General features: G+C 44.5%; 1 protein-coding gene across 2 annotated transcripts in view; it reads right to left on the reverse strand.

Moving 5' to 3' along the window:
- The window catches only part of PTDSS2 (phosphatidylserine synthase 2), a gene marked incomplete in the record, with an annotated part of 329,198 nt that overhangs the window by 46,111 nt on the left and 261,409 nt on the right, over positions 1-21,678 (reverse strand). Inside the window, 1 exon segment of one of the 2 annotated variants that reach the window (XM_053720438.1) lies at positions 18,804-18,989. In XM_053720438.1, the coding sequence (XP_053576413.1) occupies positions 18,804-18,989 (186 nt within the window). 2 annotated transcript variants of the gene reach the window in all.

A 21,678-nucleotide genomic window follows, 5' to 3' on the forward strand; every position in this document is an offset into this window, starting at 1 on the left:
CTCAGGGTCCTAACTGGCAAGCTGCATAAATTCTCCTACATAGGGGAAAAAATGAAAAAAGACATTATTAAACATAGGACTAACATGTACAAACAACTTCCGAAGAAGTTAGAGTATCGATCCCAGATGGTTCCCGAAGGAAGCAAACACAAAAAAAGACATCCCATCGGATACAAAATAAAATATAAAGGCAAAAACGGCAACAGACATCCACAATGGCTGGGGCACTCACCACCTCCTATGACCAGACCCCTGCGGACTAGAATATCTCCTTCGCCACACGGTCAGGAATGCGGAAATGGGGAACGGAGCGTAACCACGCCTGAACACAAGGTGAACCACAGTCCAAAAAAGCTCGCCCAACCAAAAAGGCAGCGTCACTTCCAAAGACCTCAAAGTTCCGATTTAACAACAGGCTTGATACGAACCAAAGCCTGAACAAAACAGTGAATATCAGGAAGTTTAGCAATCTTTCTATGAAATAAAACAAAGAGCAGAGATTTGTCCCTTCAAAGTACTTGCAGACAAACCTTTATCCAAACCATCCTGAAGAAACTGTAAAATTCTAGAAATTCTAAAAGAATGCCAAGAGAATTTATGAGAAAAACACCATGAAATATAGGTTTTCCAAACCCGATAAAAAAAATCTTCCTTGAAACAGACTTACGAACCTGTAGCATAGTATTAATCACTGAGTCAGAGAAACCTCTATGACTAAGCACTAAGCATTCAATTTCCATTATGATCTTGGAGATCACCCTTTGAAGAACTAGAGGCGGAAAAATGTATGCAGGTTGGTAAAACCAAGGAACTGCTAATGCATCCACCATCTCCGCCTGAGGATCCCTGGACCTGGAAAGATACCTGGGAAGCTTCTTGTTTAGATAGCAAGCCATTAGATCTATTTCGGGAAGACCCCACATCTGCACAATCTGACAAAATACATCTGGAGAGACCACTGTCCTGGATGTCAAGACTGACGACTGAGATAATCCGCTTCCCAATTGTCTACACCTGGGATATGTATTGCAGAAATTAGACAGGAGTTGAATTCCGCCCAGGAAAGTATCCGAGATACTTCTTTCTTCGCTAAAGGACTGCGAGTCCCACCCTGATGATTGACATATGCCACAGTTGTGATATTGTCTGTCTGAAAACAAATGAATGGTTCTCTCTTCAACAAAGGCCAAACCTGAAGAGTCCTGAAAATAGCACGGAGTTCTAAAATATTGATTGGTAACCTCGCCTCTTGAGATTTCCAAACTCCTTGTGCTGTCAGAGATCCCCAGACAGCTCCCCAACCTGAAAGACTTGCATCTGTTGCGATTACAGTCCAGATTGGACAAACAAAAGAGGCCCCTTGAACTATACAATGGTGATCTAACTACCAAGTCAGAGAGAGTTGGACATTGGGATTTAAGGATATTAATTGTGATATCCTTGTATAATCCCGGCACCATTGATTCAGCATACAAAGCTGAAGAGGTCTCATATGAAAACGAGCAAAGGGGATCGCGATGCTGCAGTCATGAGACCTAAAACTTCCATGCACATAGCCACTGAAGGGAATGATTGAGACTGAAGGTTTCCACAAGCTGAAACCAATTTTATTCATCTCTTGTCTGTTAGAGACAGTCATGGACACTGAATCTATCAGGACACCTAAAAAGGTGACACTTGTCTGAGGAATCAAGAAACTCTTTGGTAAATTGATCCTCCAACCATGTCTTTGAAGAAACACTAGTTGTTTTGTTTGAGATTCGGCAGAATGTAAAGGCTGAGCTAGTACCAAGATATCGTCCAAATAAGGAAACGCAGCAATACCCTGTTCACTGATTACAGGGAGTAGGGCACCGAGAACCTTTGAAAATATTCTTGGAGCTGTCGCTAGGCCAAATGAAAGAGCGACAAATAGGTAATGCTCGTCTAGAAAAGAGAATCTCAGAAACCGATAGTGGTCTGGATGAACCGGAATCAACACCTCTTAACAAGGAACGGATATACTCCATCTTAAAGAGATAAGTAGATTTGTCAGTGTCAATCTCTGAGGTAGGATTCTCTGAACCAGAAAGATCCTCATCAGAGGAGGATAATTCAGTATGTTGTCGGTCATTTGAAATTTCATCAACTTTATGAGAAGTTTTAAAAGACCTTTTATGTTTATAAGGCGGAATAGTAGACAAAGCTTTCTTAATCGCATCAGCAATAACATCTTTTATATTCACAGGGATATCATGTACATTAGATTTTGAAGGAACAACATGCATTGTACTAGTACTGATGAATACATTATCTGCACGTAAAAGCTCATAATGACAACTGTTGCATACTACAGCTGGAGATATAATCTCTGCTAATTTACAACAGATACACTTAGCTTTGGTAGAACTGTTATCAGGCAGCAGGGTTCCAACAGTGGTTTCTGAGACAGGAACAGATTGAGACATCTTGCAAATGTAAGAGGAAAAAAACATATAAAGCAAAATTATCAATTTCCTTATATGGCAGTTTCAAAAATGGGAAAAACAGTATAGCCCTCTGAGCATAAAAAAAAAAAGACAAGAGGCATATAGGAAGTGGGGATTAAATTAAATTATTTGGCGCCAAGTATGACGTGCAAAGCAAAATGAAATTTTTTGGTGCTAACATCCGGAAATGACCCAACTTGCGTCATGGCAGACGCAACCTTGTGCAAGGAAACCTGGCGTAATCTAAGACGCCGGAAATTACAAATTTGCGTCAATGCTGAGAAGCGCATATCGCAGAAGAAAATCAAGCACAGACTTACTTCACCACCTCCATAGGAGGCAAAGTTTGTAAAACTGAATTGTGGGTGTGGTGAGGGGTGTATTTATAGGCATTTTGAGGTTTGGGAAACTTTGCCCCTTCTGGTAGGATTGGATATCCCATACATCACTAGCTCATGGACCCTTGCCAATTACATGAAACATCTTTTTAAAAACGGGAGACTGGGAGAAAGGTATCCCTGGCTTCTCCCTTTCCAGTGAAATAATCTCTATCACACGGTCTGGAACAGGAAACACTTCCACAGAGGAAGTTACATCACAGTATTTGTTAAGCTTACTAGATTTCTTAGGATTGACAGCAAAGAAGGACTGAGTCGGACCTGCCGTGATCTGAACCTATGACCATGGATCCTTTAACAGGCTTTTTTGTAGTCAGGGCATTTACCCACTGAGCTACCTCACCAGCTGGAACCAGATCAACTAGCCCAACCATAAGACGCAGCCCAAGTTTCCTGGAACTGGGGAACCCCTCAACCACTCTAGATTTTACAGTCTGGTACAACGTGCAATGGGATCCAGAAAGGAAGCGCCGAATGAGAACCTCAGCCACCGGAAGAACCAGAGCGAGGAGGTGCAAGCCCCCCAAAACGAGAACCCGGGAAACTGAAATCTCCCGTCTGATAAAAGGCAGACCCCCGGGAGATAACCATACAATGTTGAAAGTAAAATGGACAATGAGAAAACACGCAAGTCCTGCCAAGACGAGACCACCACCCCTTGCCAGAGTCCAACGCTCCAAGGAGCTAAGGAAGAAAAAGACCGAAACAAGGCCACTAGCGAACAAGGGGATGCCTTGAGGACAAGTCACTCGAACCAAAGGCTAGTCTCCACATATCCCCTTAAAATCATAGAAGATGAAAGGATGCGGTATCCCCCAGCTCCGGGGAAGGAACCCGAAACAGAGCTTGAGGAGACCACACTGCCCATGTCCCTACAAAGGAACCAACTCCCGAAGGGAACCAGGTCCCCGAGGAACGGACGAAGTCTGACAGATCACCAGAAGAGAACCACAGCAGGAACAAGTCCAAGGACAATTTGAGAGGCATAGAAGGCCAAACCGCCCGAAAAGACGTTAAGGAGGCGCTAACCCCCCCCCCCCCCCAATCCTCCCAAGAGAGGAAAGAAACTCTAGGCCCAAGGAACTCAGAGCAAAAACAGAATTTATGTTTACCTGATAAATTTCTTTCTCCAAAGGTGTGTCCGGTCCACGGCTTCATCCTTACTTGTGGGATATTCTCTTCCCCTACAGGAAATGGCAAAGAGAGCACCCAGCAAGAGCTGTCCATATAGCTCCCCCTCTGGCTCCGCCCCCCAGTCATTTGACCGACGGTTAGGAGAAAAAGGAGAAACTATAGGGTGCCGTGGTGACTGTAGAGTATAAAGAAAGAAATTTTTCAAACCTGATTAAAAACCAGGGCGGGCCGTGGACCGGACAACCGTTGGAGAAAGAAATTTATCAGGTAAACATAAATTCTGTTTTCTCCAACATTGGTGTGTCCGGTCCACGGCTTCATCCTTACTTGTGGGAACCAATACCAAAGCTTTAGGACACGGATGAAGGGAGGGAGCAAACCAGGTTACCTAAACGGAAGGCACCACGGCTTGCAAAACCTTTCTCCCAAAAATAGCCTCCGAAGAAGCATAAGTATCGAATTTGTAAAATTTGGCAAAAGTATGCAGAGAAGACCAAGTCGCTGCCTTACAGATCTGATCAACAGAAGCCTCGTTCTTGAAGGCCCATGTGGAAGCCACAGCTCTAGTAGAATGAGCTGTAATTAGTTCAGGAGGCTGCCGTCCGGCAGTCTCATAAGCCAAACGGATGATGCTTTTCAGCCAAAAAGAAAGAGGTAGCAGTAGCCTTCTGCCCTCTCCTCTTACCAGAATAGACAACAAACAAGGATGATGTCTGAAATCCTTTGTTGCTTCTAAATAGAACTTTAAAGCACGGACCACATCTAGATTGTGTAACAAGCGTTCCTTCTTTGAAACTGGATTCGGACACAGAGAAGGAACAACAATTTCCTGGTTAATATTCCTGTTGGAAACGACCTTTGGAAGAAAACCAGGCTTGGTACGTAAAACTACCTTATCTGTATGGAATACCAGATAGGGAGAAGTACACTGCAAAGCAGATAATTCAGAAACTCTTCTAGCAGAAGAAATAGCAACCAAAAAACATAATTTATGCTTACCTGATAAATTCCTTTCTTCTGTAGTGTGATCAGTCCACGGGTCATCATTACTTCTGGGATATTACTCCTCCCCAACAGGAAGTGCAAGAGGATTCACCCAGCAGAGCTGCATATAGCTCCTCCCCTCTACGTCACTCCCAGTCATTCGACCAAGGACCAACGAGAAAGGAAAAGCCAAGGGTGAAGTGGTGACTGGAGTATAAATTAAAAAATATTTACCTGCCTTAAAAACAGGGCGGGCCGTGGACTGATCACACTACAGAAGAAAGGAATTTATCAGGTAAGCATAAATTATGTTTTCTTCTGTTAAGTGTGATCAGTCCACGGGTCATCATTACTTCTGGGATACCAATACCAAAGCAAAAGTACACGGATGACGGGAGGGATAGGCAGGCTCTTTATACAGAAGGAACCACTGCCTGAAGAACCTTTCTCCCAAAAATAGCCTCCGATGAAGCAAAAGTGTCAAATTTGTAAAATTTGGAAAAAGTATGAAGCGAAGACCAAGTTGCAGCCTTGCAAATCTGTTCAACAGAGGCCTCATTCTTGAAGGCCCAAGTGGAAGCCACAGCTCTAGTAGAATGAGCTGTAATTCTTTCAGGAGGCTGCTGTCCAGCAGTCTCATAAGCTAAACGAATTATGCTACGAAGCCAAAAAGAAAGAGAGGTAGCGGAAGCTTTTTGACCTCTCCTCTGCCCAGAGTAAATGACAAACAGAGAAGACGTTTGTCGAAATTCCTTAGTTGCCTGTAAGTAAAATTTTAGAGCACGGACTACATCCAGGTTGTGCAGTAGACGTTCCTTCTTTGAAGAAGGATTTGGGCATAAAGAAGGAACAACAATCTCTTGATTGATATTCCTGTTAGTAACTACCTTAGGTAAGAACCCAGGTTTAGTACGCAGGACTACCTTATCCGAATGAAAAATCAAATAAGGAGAATCACAATGTAAGGCTGATAATTCAGAGACTCTTCGAGCCGAGGAAATAGCCATTAAAAATAGAACTTTCCAAGATAACAACTTTATATCAATGGAATGAAGGGGTTCAAACGGAACGCCCTGTAAAACATTAAGAACAAGGTTTAAACTCCATGGTGGAGCCACAGTTTTAAACACAGGCTTAATCCTGGCCAAAGCCTGACAAAAAGCCTGGACGTCAGGAACTTCTGACAGACGTTTGTGTAACAGAATGGACAGAGCTGAGATCTGTCCCTTTAATGAACTAGCAGATAAACCCTTTTCTAAACCTTCTTGTAGAAAAGACAATATCCTAGGAATCCTAACCTTACTCCAAGAGTAACCTTTGGATTCACACCAATATAGGTATTTACGCCATATCTTATGGTAAATCTTTCTGGTAACAGGTTTCCTAGCCTGTATTAAGGTATCAATAACTGACTCAGAAAACCCACGTCTTGATAAAATCAAGCGTTCAATTTCCAAGCAGTCAGCTTCAGAGAAGTTAGATTTTGATGTTTGAAGGGACCCTGTATCAGAAGGTCCTGTTTCAGAGGTAGAGACCAAGGTGGACAGGATGAAATGTCCACCAGGTCTGCATACCAAGTCCTGCGTGGCCACACAGGTGCTATTAGAATCACTGATGCTCTCTCTTGTTTGATTCTGGCAATCAATCGAGGAAGCAACGGGAAGGGTGGAAACACGTAAGCCATCCTGAAGTCCCAAGGTGCTGTCAGAGCATCTATCAGGACTGCTCCTGGATCCCTGGATCTGGACCCGTAACGAGGAAGCTTGGCGTTCTGTCGAGACGCCATGAGATCTATCTCTGGTTTGCCCCAACGTCGAAGTATTTGGGCAAAGACCTCCGGATGAAGTTCCCACTCCCCCGGATGAAAAGTCTGACGACTTAAGAAATCCGCCTCCCAGTTCTCCACTCCCGGGATGTGAATTGCTGACAGGTGGCAAGAGTGAGACTCTGCCCAGCGAATTATCTTTGATACTTCCATCATAGCTAGGGAGCTTCTTGTCCCTCCCTGATGGTTGATGTAAGCTACAGTCGTGATGTTGTCCGACTGAAACCTGATGAACCCCCGAGTTGTCAACTGGGGCCAAGCCAGGAGGGCATTGAGAACTGCTCTCAATTCCAGAATGTTTATTGGCAGGAGACTCTCCTCCTGACTCCATTGTCCCTGAGCCTTCAGAGAATTCCAGACGGCACCCCAACCTAGAAGGCTGGCGTCTGTTGTTACAATTGTCCAGTCTGGTCTGCTGAATGGCATCCCCCTGGACAGATGTGGCCGAGAAAGCCACCATAGAAGAGAATTTCTGGTCTCTTGATCCAGATTCAGAGAAGGGGATAAGTCTGAGTAATCCCCATTCCACTGACTTAGCATGCACAGTTGCAGTGGTCTGAGGTGTAAGCGTGCAAAGGGTACTATGTCCATTGCCGCTACCATTAAGCCGATTACCTCCATGCATTGAGCCACTGACGGGTGTTGAATGGAATGAAGGGTGCGGCAAGCACTTTGAAGTCTTGTTAGCCTGTCCTCTGTCAGGTAAATCTTCATTTCTACAGAATCTATAAGAGTCCCCAGGAAGGGAACTCTTGTGAGTGGAACGAGTGAACTTTTCTTTTCGTTCACCTTCCATCCATGTGACCTTAGAAATGCCAGCACTAACTCTGTATGAGACTTGGCAGTTTGAAAGCTTGAAGCTTGTATCAGAATGTCGTCTAGGTATGGAGCTACCGAGATTCCCCGCGGTCTTAGTACCGCCAGAAGAGCACCCAGAACCTTTGTGAAGATTCTTGGAGCTGTAGCCAATCCGAATGGAAGAGCCACAAACTGGTAATGCCTGTCTAGGAAGGCAAACCTTAGGTACCGATAATGATCTTTGTGAATCGGTATGTGAAGGTAAGCATCTTTTAAATCTACAGTGGTCATGTACTGACCCTCTTGGATCATAGGTAAAATTGTCCGAATAGTCTCCATCTTGAACGATGGAACTCTTAGGAATTTGTTTAGGATCTTTAAGTCCAGGATTGGTCTGAAAGTTCCCTCTTTTTTGGGAACCACAGATTTGAGTAAAACCCCTGTCCCTGTTCCGATCGTGGAACTGGATGGATTACTCCCATTAACAAGAGCTCTTGTACGCAGCGTAGAAACGCCTCTTTCTTTGTCTGGATTGTTGACAATCTTGACAGATGAAATCTCTCTCTTGGAGGAGAGTATTTGAAGTCCAGAAGGTATCCCTGAGATATTATCTCTAGCGCCCAGGGATCCTGAACATCTCTTGCCCAAGCCTGGGCGAAGAGAGAAAGTCTGCCCCCCACTAGATCCGATCCCGGATCGGGGGCCCTCAATTCATGCTGTTTTAGGGGCAGCAGCAGGTTTCCTAGTCTGCTTGCCCTTGTTCCAGGACTGGTTAGGTTTCCAGCCTTGTCTGTAGCGAGCAACAGCTCCTTCCTGTTTTGGTGCAGAGGAAGTTGATGCTGCTCCTGCTTTGAAATTACGAAAGGAACGAAAATTAGACTGTCTAGTCTTGGCTTTGTCCTGAGGCAGGGCATGGCCTTTACCTCCTGTAATGTCAGCGATAATCTCTTTCAACCCGGGCCCGAATAAGGTCTGCCCTTTGAAAGGTATATTAAGCAATTTAGACTTAGAAGTAACATCAGCTGACCGGGATTTTAGCCACAGCGCCCTGCGTGCCTGAATGGCGAATCCTGAATTTTTCGCCGTAAGTTTAGTAAGATGTACTACGGCCTCCGAAATGAAAGAATTAGCTAGTTTAAGGACTCTAAGCCTGTCTGTAATGTCGTCCAGAGTAGCTGAACCAATGTTCTCTTCCAGAGACTCAATCCAGAATGCCGCTGCAGCCGTGATCGGCGCAATGCATGCAAGGGGTTGCAATATAAAACCTTGTTGAACAAACATTTTCTTAAGGTAACCCTCTAACTTTTTATCCATTGGATCTGAAAAAGCACAGCTATCCTCCACCGGGATAGTGGTACGCTTAGCTAAGGTAGAAACTGCTCCCTCCACCTTAGGGACCGTTTGCCATAAGTCCCTTGTGGTGGCGTCTATTGGAAACATTTTTCTAAATATCGGAGGGGGTGAGAACGGCACACCGGGTCTATCCCACTCCTTAGTAACAATTTCAGTAAGTCTCTTAGGTATAGGAAAAACCTCAGTACTCGTCGGTACCGCAAAATATTTATCCAACCTACACATTTTCTCTGGTATTGCAACTGTGTTACAATCATTCAGAGCCGCTAACACCTCCCCTAGTAATACACGGAGGTTTTCCAGTTTAAATTTAAAATTTGAAATATCTGAATCCAGTCTGTTTGGATCAGAACCGTCACCCACAGAATGAAGTTCTCCGTCCTCATGTTCTGCCACCTGTGACGCAGTGTCTGACATGGCCCTAATATTATCAGCGCACTCTGTTCTCACCCCAGAGTGATCACGCTTACCTCTTAGTTCTGGTAATTTAGCCAAAACCTCAGTCATAACAGTAGCCATATCCTGTAATGTGATTTGTAATGGCCGCCCAGATGTACTCGGCGCTACAATATCACGCACCTCCCTCTGAGCGGGAGATGTAGGTACTGACACGTGAGGCGAGTTAGTCGGCATAACTCTCCCCTCGTTGTTTGGTGAAATTTGTTCAATTTGTACAGATTGACTTTTATTTAAAGTAGCATCAATACAGTTAGTACATAAATTTCTATTGCGCTCCACTTTGGCATTGCAACAAATGACACAGGTATCATCCTCTGAATCAGACATGTTTAACACACTAGCAAATAAACTTGCAACTTGGAAATACAATTCAATTAGAATAATATTAAAACGTACTGTGCCTTTAAGAAGCACAGAAGATTTATGACAGTTGAAAATTAATAAATTGAAACAGTTATAGCCTCAATCCTTGTAAACAACACAACTTTAGCAAAGGTTTAATCCCATTAGCAAAGATAACAAATTCTGAAAGCAGTGAAACAAATTACAGAATAAACGTTTTTTATCTCAGTCAAACTATAATTCTCACAGCTCTGCTGAGAGAAATTACCTCCCTCAAAATAAGTTTTGAAGACCCCTGAGCTCTGTAGAGATGAACCGGATCATGCAGGGAATACAATGAGTTGCTGACTGAAATATTTGATGCGTAGTAAAAGCGCCAAAAAACGGCCCCTCCCCCTCACACACAGCAGTGAGGGAGAACAGAAACTGTCAGAAAACAGATTAAGCAACTGCCAAGTGGAAAAATAGTGCCCAAACATTTATTCACTCAGTACCTCAGCAAATGAAAACGATTTTACATTCCAGCAAAAACGTTAAACATAATCTCTAGTTATTAAACAGCTTTATGTATTTCATACAGTGTAATTCTAGTGAAGTACCATTCCCCAGAATACTGAAGTGTAAAGTATACATACATGACATTATATCGGTATGGCAGGATTTTCTCATCAATTCCATTGTCAGAAAATAAAAACTGCTACATACCTCTATGCAGATTCATCTGCCCGCTGTCCCCTGATCTGAAGTTTACCTCTCCTCAGATGGCCGAGAAACAGCAATATGATCTTAACTACTCCGGCTAAAATCATAACAAAAACTCTGGTAGATTCTTCTTCAAACTCTGCCAGAGAGATAATAACACACTCCGGTGCTATTTTAAAATAACAAACTTTTGATTGAAGATATAAAACTAAGTATAATCACCATAGTCCTCTCACACATCCTATCTAGTCGTTGGGTGCAAGAGAATGACTGGGAGTGACGTAGAGGGGAGGAGCTATATGCAGCTCTGCTGGGTGAATCCTCTTGCACTTCCTGTTGGGGAGGAGTAATATCCCAGAAGTAATGATGACCCGTGGACTGATCACACTTAACAGAAGAAACAGAACTTTCCAAGATAGTAACTTAATATCTATGGAATGCATGGGTTCAAACGGAACCCCCTGAAGAACTGAAAGAACTAAATTTAGACTCCAAGGAGGAGTCATGGGTCTGTAAACAGGCTTGATTCTAACTAACGCCTGTACAAACGCCTGTACATCTGGCACTGCTGCCAGACGTTTGTGTAACAAAACAGACGGAGCAGATATCTGTCCTTTTAAGGAACTAGCTGACAAACCTTTATCCAGACCTTCTTGGAGAAAGGAAAGTATCCTAGGAATCTTAATTTTACTCCAAGGGAATCCCTTGGATTCACACTAACGGATATATTTTTGCCATATCTTATGGTAAATTTTCCTAGTTACAGGTTTTCTGGCTTGAACCAGAGTATCTATGACTAAATCTGAAAACCCACGCTTAGATAGAATCAAACGTTCAATTTCCAAGCAGTCAGTTGGAGAGAGACTAGATTTGGATGTTCGAACGGACCTTGTACTAGAAGATCCTGCCTCAAAGGTAGTGTCCATGGTGGAGCCGATGACATATTCACCAGGTCTGCATACCAAGTCCTGCGTGGCCACGCAGGGGCTATTAGAATCACTGAGGCCTGCTCCTGTTTGATCCTGGCTACAAGCCTGGGAAGGAGAGGGAACGGTGGAAACACATAAGCTAGGTTGAACGACCAAGGCGCCACTAATGCATCCACCAGTGTCGCCTTGGGATCCCTGGATCTGGACCCGTATCGAGGAACCTTTGCGTTCTGGCGAGACGCCATCAGATCCATATCTGGAATGCCCCATAGTTGAGTTAACTGGGCAAAAACCTCCGGGTGGAGTTCCCACTCCCCCGGATGAAAAGTCTGACGACTCAAATAATCCGCCTCCCAGTTGTCCACTCCTGGGATGTGAATTGCAGATAGGTGGCAAGAGTGATCCTCCGCCCATTTGATGATCTTGGATACCTCTCTCATCGCTAAGGAACTCTTTGTTCCCCCCTGATGATTGATGTACGCTACAGTCGTCATGTTGTCCGACTGGAACCTTATGAATTTGGACTTTGCTAGGTGAGGCCACGCCAGGAGCGCATTGAATATCGCTCTCAGTTCTAAAATGTTTATCGGAAGAAGAGACTTCTCGAGACCATAGACCTTGAGCTTTCAGAGAGTCCCAGACCGCACCCCAGCCTAAGAGACTGGCGTCGGTCGTGACAATGACCCACTCTGGTCTGCGGAAACTCATTCCCTGAGACAGGTGATCGTGAGACAACCACCAGTGGAGAGAATCTCTGGTTACCTGGTCTACTTGAATCTGGGGAGACAAGTCTGCATAGTCCCCATTCCACTGATTGAGCATGCACAGTTGTAATGGTCTTAGATGAATTCGAGCAAAAGGAACTATGTCCATTGCTGCAACCATCAATACTGCTACTTCCATGCACTGAGCTATGGAAGGCTGAAGAATAGAGTGAAGAACTTGACAAGCATTTAGAAGCTTTGACTTTCTGACTTCTGTCAGAAAAATCTTCATTTCTAAAGAATCTATTATTGTTCCCATTATTGTTCTACGTTCACCTTCCACCCGTGAGATCTGAGAAAGGCTAGAACAATGTCTGTATGAGCCTTTGCTTTGGAAAGAGACGACGCTTGGATTAGAATGTCATCTAGGTAAGGTGCTACAGCAATGCCCCTCGGTCGTAGAACCACTAGAAGGGACCCTAGCACCTTTGTGAAGATTCTGGGAGCAGTGGCTAAACCGAACGGAAGAGCCACGAACTGGTAATGTTTGTCCATAAAGGCGAACCTCAGGAACTGATGATGATCTTTGTGGATAGGAATATGCAGGTACGCATCCTTTAAGTCCACGGTAGTCATATATTGACCCTCATGGATTGTTGGTAAAATTGTCCGAATGGTTTCCATTTTGAATGATGGAACTCTGAGGAATTTGTTTAGAATTTTTAGATCCAGAATTGGCCTGAAAGTTCCCTCTTTTTTGGGAACTACAAACAGGTTTGAGTAAAAACCCAGACCTTGTTCCGCTGTTGGAACTGGGTTTATCACTCCCATTTTTAATAGTAATGTAAGAATGCCTGTCTCTTTATCTGGTCTGAAGATAAGCGAGACACGTGGAACCTTCCCCTTGGAGGAAGTTCCTTGAACTCTAGAAGATACCCCTGAGAGACTATTTCTAGTGCCCAGGGATCCGGAACGTCTATTGCCCAAGCCTGAGCTAAGAGAGAAAGTCTGCCCCCTACTAGATCCGGTCCCGGATCGGGGGCTACCCCTTCATGCTGTCTTGGTAGCAGCAGCAGGCTTCTTGGCCTGTTTACCCTTGTTCCAGCCTTGCAATGGTTTCCATGCTGGCTTAGGCTGGGAAGAGTTGCCGTCTTGTCTGGAGGCCCCGGAGTTAGGATTCGGTCTGTTCCTGAAATTGCGAAAGGAACGAAAATTAGATTTGTTCTTAGCCTTGAAAGGTCTATCCTGTGGGAGGGCATGTCCCTTTCTACCAGTAATGTCTGAAATAATCTCTTTCAATTCCGGCCCGAAAAGGGTCTTACCCTTGAAAGGAATATTAAGCAATTTATTCTTGGACGACACATCCGCCGACCAGGATTTTAGCCAAAGCGCTCTGCGCGCCACTATTGCAAACCCTGAATTTTTCGCCGCTAACTTAGCCAATTGGAAAGCGGCATCCAAAATAAAGGAATTAGCCAACTTTAGTGCGTGAATTCTGTCCATGACTTCATCATATGGAGTCTCTTTTTGGAGCGAATTTTCTAGTTCCTCGAACCAAAAATACGCTGCAGTGGTGACAGGAATAATGCACGAGATTGGTTGAAGAAGGAAACCTTGCTGAACAAATATCTTTTTTAGCAATCCTTCCAATTTTTTATCCATAGGATCTTTAAAAGCACAACTGTCCTCAATAGGAATAGTTGTGTGCTTAGCTAACGTTGACACTGCCCCCTCAACCTTAGGAACCGTTTGCCATGCGTCCCTTCTGGGGTCAACAATGGGGAACATTTTCTTGAATATAGGAGGTGGAACAAAAAGGTATACCTGGCTTTTCCCACTTCTTAGTCACTATGTCCGCCACCCGCTTTGGTATCGGAAAGGCATCAGCGTGCACTGGGACCTCTAAGAATTTGTCCATCTTGCACAATTTCTCTGGAATTACCAAAGAATCACAGTCATCAAGAGTAGTTAGGACCTCCTTAAGCAGGGCGCGGAGATGTTCTAACTTAAATTTAAATGTCACGACATCAGTGGCTGCCTGCTGAGAAACTTTTCCTGAATCAGAAATTTCCCCCTCAGACAGGCCCTCCCTCACTGCCAATTCAGATTGATGTGAGGGTATAGCTGATAAATTGTCCTCAGCGACAACCTGCTCATCTTCTGTATTTAAAACTGAGCCGTCACGCTTTCTAGGGTAGGATGGCAGTTTGGATAACAGATTTGCTATAGAATTATCCATTACTGCTGTTAATTGTTGCATAGTAACAAGCATTGGCGCACTAGATGTACTAGGTATCGCCTGCGCGGGCAAAACTGGTGTTGACACAGAAGGAGAGGATGAAGAACTATCCCCACTACCTTCATTAGAAGAATCATCTTGGGCAATCTTATTCAATGTGGCAGTACTGTCCATACTTTGTTTGGACGCTATGACAATTTGCGCATACATTAATTGGGGGAACCACCTTGGCTTTCATACACAATGAACATAAGCCATCTGAAGGTATAGACATGTTAGACAGAATTTGGCAGGCTAATAATGCAATAAAAGCGTTTTTAAAGAAAAGCGTTACTGTCCCTTTAAATAATAAACAGGCACACTTTATTTCTGATATATTGAAAAACAATGAAGGCAATGTCCGATTTTTACAAAATTTTTACCCCAGAGTCCTAATGCCTTGAAAGTATTGCACACCAAGTTTCAAGACTTTAACCCTTAAAATGAGCAAACCGGAGCTATTTGTTCAATTAAACAATTTTAGTACACTACAATCACAGCCACAGCCTCGCTGCGGCTTTTTACCTTCCCTGAGAGTTATTCAGCACTGAAATAAACCTTCCTGAGTCCGTTTTTGTAGCCACAGGACCCCTCACATGAAGCTGCATGCACTGCCATGGAAGTAAACTGCGCAATTGAGGCGCGAAAACGGGGCCTCCTTCCTCTGCATACCAGAGTGAAGGGGCCTTTCTGACTGAAATAGTAGTCTAACTAAATGCCAGGCGAATAAAAACGTTCCCAAAAGTGCTTTTAGTTACACAAAACACTCTAAAAGCCATCTAAATATGAAATAAATCAATCGATTTAGCCCATCATAGTGTCAACCAGTATAGAGCCCATTAATAAGCCTTAATCTGTTATGAGTCTAAGAAAATGGCTTACTTACCCCTTAAGGGAAAAATGACAGTCTTCTAGCATTAACAGGTCTTGTTAGAAATATGACTGATCATACCTGCAGCAGATGAGCCTGCAAACTGTTCCCCCCAACTGAAGTTCTCTGGTTTCAACAGTCCTGCGTGGGAACAGCAACAGATTTTAGTTACTACTGCTAAAATCATATTCCTCTGTAACAGAAATCTTCTTCATTTTCTGTTGTAGAGTAAATAGTACAAACCGGCACTATTTTAAAATAAACTCTTGATAGAAGAAATAAACTACAACTAACACTACATACTCTTTACCATTTTTACCATCCCCGTGGAGATGCTTCTTGTTCAGAGCGACAAAGAGAATGACTGGGGGGGCGGAGCCAGAGGGGGAGCTATATGACAGCTCTTGCTGGGTGCTCTCTTTGCCATTTCCTGTAGGGGAAGAGAATATCCCACAAGTAAGGATGAAGTCGTGGACCGGACACACCAATGTTGGAGAAAAGTGTGATGCAGCGGAACTCCTGACCCGGTCAATTAGATTGAAAGGCTGAATAAGGACTGACAATCCTTCCTGCCATACGGATCCTTTCAGAGAGCTTAGCTGAACTTATAAAGAGAAACAAGACACACAAATTGTGAGCACTAAGCGCCCGACCGGACCAGCCAGGCATAACAGGTGCCACGTGTCTAAATCCTCCCTCAGAGAGGAAGGTAAAACAGACAAACACAGGACTAATGTGTCCTTTAACAAACTTCCTAAGAAGCGACCAGAGAGAATCTATCCCAGAAGTTCCCGAAGGAAACACAATCAAAATAAAAGCTATCCTAACCGGATAAAAGAAAATATAAGGTAACCCGTTGATTAACGCCCAGGAAGAAAACAGGCATACCCGCAGGACCAGCTAAACGGAACCCTGATCTCCCAACAAAAAACTGGGAAAGACCTCAATAAGCAGACAGTTTGGAGATTACGTCATCCCCTCATGTCTAATGAGGTTAGCCATTCAAAGAATTATACTGAGGATTTCCGTATCCATTAAGGATAGGATCCTCTAATAACTCAAAAACGTGTCTGGATAAAACGCGAAGAGGCGCTATTTGGTAACAAAAGGCACAACACTCAGGAACAGCTGCACCTGCAGTAAACTGTATAGGCCAACCCAAGGCCGGTAGACCCGGGACAATCAGGCAAGAGCACAAACGCAAATAAACGTCAGGATTTTGCAAACACATAATCGCCAAAAATATGTGAAAGCGAAAACAAGCCGCCCTGTAAGGAGGGATAAACATAATCTGGGTTACCCGCATGTGTAGTACTCGGGAGCAGTAGGGGACCACACCTCTTGAAGGACAGAACCCCCAGAGGCGGATGGCTCATCAGACCCCGGATTCCTCGAGCCTGAGGAACAGGGCGCTTTAACATTGCATATCGAACGTAACTGATTGACCTGTGTCAACGGGGCCAATTCGCATTCTTCACAAGTCGAAGAATATGAATTTGAACAGTCTCAGCATCAGAATCATCCATAACTAGAGAGAATTAAATATGGACTAAAGAGAAAAAAAACTTAAACGGCACCGGACACCCACAATGGCTGGGGCATTGACCACTACCGACTAGAACTAGACACCTGGTCAGGAATGCGGAAATGGAAGACCAGAGCGTAAACACGTCCAGTAACAAGGTGAGCCGTACAGTCCAAAAAGCGCGCCCAACCATAAGGTCGCTTCACTTCCAAAGGCCGTTATGTTCTATCCAAGAGCACAGTTAACACTACACATAAGCAGATTGTATCACAAACATGATTAAAAAAAAACCTGTTCCATAATCCCTCTTAGGAGATATTAACCCTTGATTCCAAGATACCAAAGGAGCTTCACTGAGGCCCTGTAAATATACTTAAGTCCCGTAAGATAGTACCTTACGGAAACAAAAAGTTACATTACACTCTGATGAAGTAAAATGAAACGATCTTACCGGAATCTACGCCGTGGAACAGGAACACGGCCCTTCAAGTGTGACGAATAGTAGCAGTGCCTCCACCATGGACTTGAGAGAAGAAACCAGTCAGCGAAGTGAAGTTCGACAATGCCGATTGCTAGTGGAGCTGTTAATATGAGTCGGGATGGTTCCACAGAAAGACTCTTCCTGCATCTCTGGAAGCTAACTTTCATCCAGGCCCTCACTGAGATGGATAGGATTACTTAAAGCTCCCGTTCCATGCTACCCTCCATAAGAGACGAGACAAAACAAACTTCTGACACTTCTCTGCCAACCTCCTGGGACGAAAGGCAAAGAATGACTGGAGGATGAGGGAAGTGGGGGGAGTATTTAAGCCTTTGGTTGGGGTGTCTTTGCCTCCTCCTGGTGGCCAGGTTCTCATTTCCCAAAAGTAATGAATGCAGCTGTGGACTCTCCATTTAGGAAGAAACCCCACTGCACTTACCTGCAGTCTAGCAGGAAGACAGCTCACAAGGCGTGAAAGGACACATACTCCTCACAGAGACCTGTAGAAAAAGAAACAGAGTAACCAATTCTGGCTTTCTATAACTAGGGCAGCAATATGTTAGGAAACAAAGTAAGGGCCACCTCACAAATTCTTAACTGCTTAAAAGCCACCACTACTCTACTGAAGAGATTGACATGGACTCCGCTAAACCCAAAACTTTGCTTGCAGGGAATAGTACCCAAAAAAGGAATTCATATCTTCAGACACCAAACTTCACCTCCTCCATTGTACAGAGGCAAAGAGAATGACTGGAGATTATGGGTAGGGGAGTGACATTTAACAGCTTTGCTGTGGTGCTCCTTGCCTCCTCCTGCTGGCCAGGAGTGATATTCCCACTAGTAATTGGAATGACGTTGTGGACTCTCCATATCTTAGGAAAGAAACAGACATAACTTAAAATTGTCAACAACAAAAAAAATCTACTATTCATTTGAAGTTCAGATTAACTGCTATTGCATTGTCTTATCTGGCATTTGTTGATTATGCAAATATACTGTGTTGAATGGTCCTTTAAGTACCTGGTCTAACGTATCAAGGACCAAAAGATATTTAGAGCTACTAGAGTTTTCTGTTCCCTGCTGTTAGTACCTGGTCCAGAGCACCTGGGACAGGACGTGGAGAAGCACAGTTTTACTGGAGACATCAGTTGCGCTGGGCTATCTGTTTCAGAGTGTTTTTCTCTTATATACTAATTAGCCATGCTATATTGGTTTACTACACTATGCGGTGACTTGGTTTCGTTCCTTACACTAAAGACTCAGTGATACCCAGAGAAAGGGTTACATTTAATAGAAGAAACTTAATTTATTTATTGTAAGCTCTATCTAAATCATGAGAGTTTAATTTGTACTTTTCTGACCCTTTAACAAAATTAAAATAATTTCATACCCATTAGTTAACTGGTGTATTTACCATTTTGAACCTTTTGAAGATATAAATATGACGACATCAGATCACGTTTGTCCCTACATTTGTGCTACATGGAGTCTGACGCAGCATACATATAAACCACAGGCAGGTAAATTATCTGTAAGCTTACGTATATCTTACCTAATAAAGAAACGCCACGCTGTCCACGTGAGCACAAGCACAATACCCAGAATCCAACACTGAGTCACATAAAAGGGCAACGGTAAAGTGATGGTGTAAGGGTCGTATTTCACAACAATCAGGAATTCTGTTACCGTTATAGCAGCCACCATCCATGCTTGCTGTCCCAATTTCTTATGGAACTTCCTGAAAGAGATTTCACTTGGTAAGTCTGCAGCAAGCAATTACTACCAATCAGGTAAAACACACAAAATTATACCAGAACTAGGTATGGTTGTTTCAGAAATCTTGGTAAATTTTTACAAATTACTATAGACTAAGTTTAAGGAAAAAACAGAATTTATGCTTACCTGATAAATTACTTTCTCCAACGGTGTGTCCGGTCCACGGCGTCATCCTTACTTGTGGGATATTCTCTTCCCCAACAGGAAATGGCAAAGAGCCCAGCAAAGCTGGTCACATGATCCCTCCTAGGCTCCGCCTACCCCAGTCATTCGACCGACGTACAGGAGGAAATATGCATAGGAGAAACCATATGATACCGTGGTGACTGTAGTTAGAGAAAATAATTCATCAGACCTGATTAAAAAAACCAGGGCGGGCCGTGGACCGGACACACCGTTGGAGAAAGTAATTTATCAGGTAAGCATAAATTCTGTTTTCTCCAACATAGGTGTGTCCGGTCCACGGCGTCATCCTTACTTGTGGGAACCAATACCAAAGCTTTAGGACACGGATGAAGGGAGGGAGCAAATCAGGTCACCTAAATGGAAGGCACCACGGCTTGCAAAACCTTTCTCCCAAAAATAGCCTCCGAAGAAGCAAAAGTATCAAATTTGTAAAATTTGGCAAAAGTGTGCAGTGAAGACCAAGTCGCTGCCTTACATATCTGGTCAACAGAAGCCTCGTTCTTGAAGGCCCATGTGGAAGCCACAGCCCTAGTGGAGTGAGCTGTGATTCTTTCAGGAGGCTGCCGTCCGGCAGTCTCATAAGCCAATCGGATAATGCTTTTAAGCCAAAAAGAAAGAGAGGTAGAAGTTGCTTTTTGACCTCTCCTTTTACCAGAATAAACAAACAAAGAAGATGTTTGTCTGAAATCTTTAGTACCCTCTAAATAGAATTTTAGAGCACGGACTACGTCCAAATTGTGTAACAAACGTTCCTTCTTTGAAACTGTATTCGGACACAAAGAAGGTACAACTATTTCCTGGTTAATATTTTTGTTGGAAACAACTTTCGGAAGAAAACCAGGCTTAGTACGCAAAACCACCTTATCTGTATGGAACACCAGATAGGGCGGAGAACACTGCAGAGCAGATAACTCTGAAACTCTTCTAGCATTAGAAATTGCAACCAAAAACAAAACTTTCCAAGATAATAACTTAATATCTACGGAATGTAAGGGTTCAAACGGAACCCCTTGAAGAACTGAAAGAACTAGATTTAGACTCCAGGGAGGAGTCAAAGGTCTGTAAACAGGCTTGATCCTAACCAGAGCCTGAACAAATGCTTGAACGTCTGGCACCGCTGCCAGCCTTTTGTGAAGTAAAACAGATAAAGCAGAGATCTGTCCCTTCAGAGAACTTGCAGATAATCCTTTCTCCAAACCTTCTTGTAGAAAGGATAGAATCTTAGGAATTTTTATCTTGTTCCATGGGAATCCTTTAGATTCACACCAACAGATATATTTTTTCCATATTTTATGGTAAATTTTTCTAGTTACAGGCTTTCTAGCCTGAATCAGAGTATCTATTACAGAATCTGAAAACCCACGCCTTGATAAAATCAAGCGTTCAATCTCCAAGCCGTCAGTTGGAGGGAAACCAGATTCGGATGTTCGAATGGACCTTGAACAAGAAGGTCCTGTCTCAAAGGTAGCTTCCATGGTGGAGCCGATGACATATTCACCAGGTCTGCATACCAAGTCCTGCGTGGCCACGCAGGAGCTATCAAGATCACCGAAGCCCTCTCCTGATTGATCCTGGCTACCAGCCTGGGAATGAGAGGAAACGGTGGGAATACATAAGCTAGGTTGAAGGTCCAAGGTGCTACTAGTGCATCTACTAGAGTCGCCTTGGGATCCCTGGATCTGGACCCGTAGCAAGGAACCTTGAAGTTCTGACGAGAGGCCATCAGATCCATGTCTGGAATGCCCCATAATTGAGTTATTTGGGCAAAGATTTCCGGATGGAGTTCCCACTCCCCCGGATGGAATGTCTGACGACTCAGAAAATCCGCTTCCCAATTTTCCACTCCTGGGATGTGGATTGCAGACAAGTGGCAGGAGTGATCCTCCGCCCATTGAATTATCTTGGTCACTTCCTCCATCGCCGGGGAACTCCTTGTTCCCCCCTGATGGTTGATATATGCAACAGTCGTCATGTTGTCTGATTGAAACCTTATGAATTTGGCCTTTGCTAGTTGAGGCCAAGCTTTGAGAGCATTGAATATCGCTCTCAGTTCCAGAATGTTTATCGGGAGAAGAGATTCTTCCCGAGACCATAGACCCTGAGCTTTCAGGGGTTCCCAGACCGCGCCCCAGCCCACCAGACTGGCGTCGGTCGTGACAATGACCCACTCTGGTCTGCGGAAGCTCATTCCCTGTGACAGGTTGTCCAGGATCAGCCACCAACGGAGTGTATCTCTGGGGGGGGGGGGGGGGGGGGGGGGGGGGGGGGGGGGGGGGGGGGGGGGGGGGGGGGGGGGGGGGGGGGGGGGGGGGGGGGGGGGGGGGGGGGGGGGGGGGGGGGGGGGGGGGGGGGGGGGGGGGGGGGGGGGGGGGGGGGGGGGGGGGGGGGGGGGGGGGGGGGGGGGGGGGGGGGGGGGGGGGGGGGGGGGGGGGGGGGGGGGGGGGGGGGGGGCGGGGGGCGGAGGT

This window comes from Bombina bombina, chromosome 7 (assembly GCF_027579735.1).
Source record: "Bombina bombina isolate aBomBom1 chromosome 7, aBomBom1.pri, whole genome shotgun sequence".
NCBI classification, from domain to species: domain Eukaryota; kingdom Metazoa; phylum Chordata; class Amphibia; order Anura; family Bombinatoridae; genus Bombina; species Bombina bombina.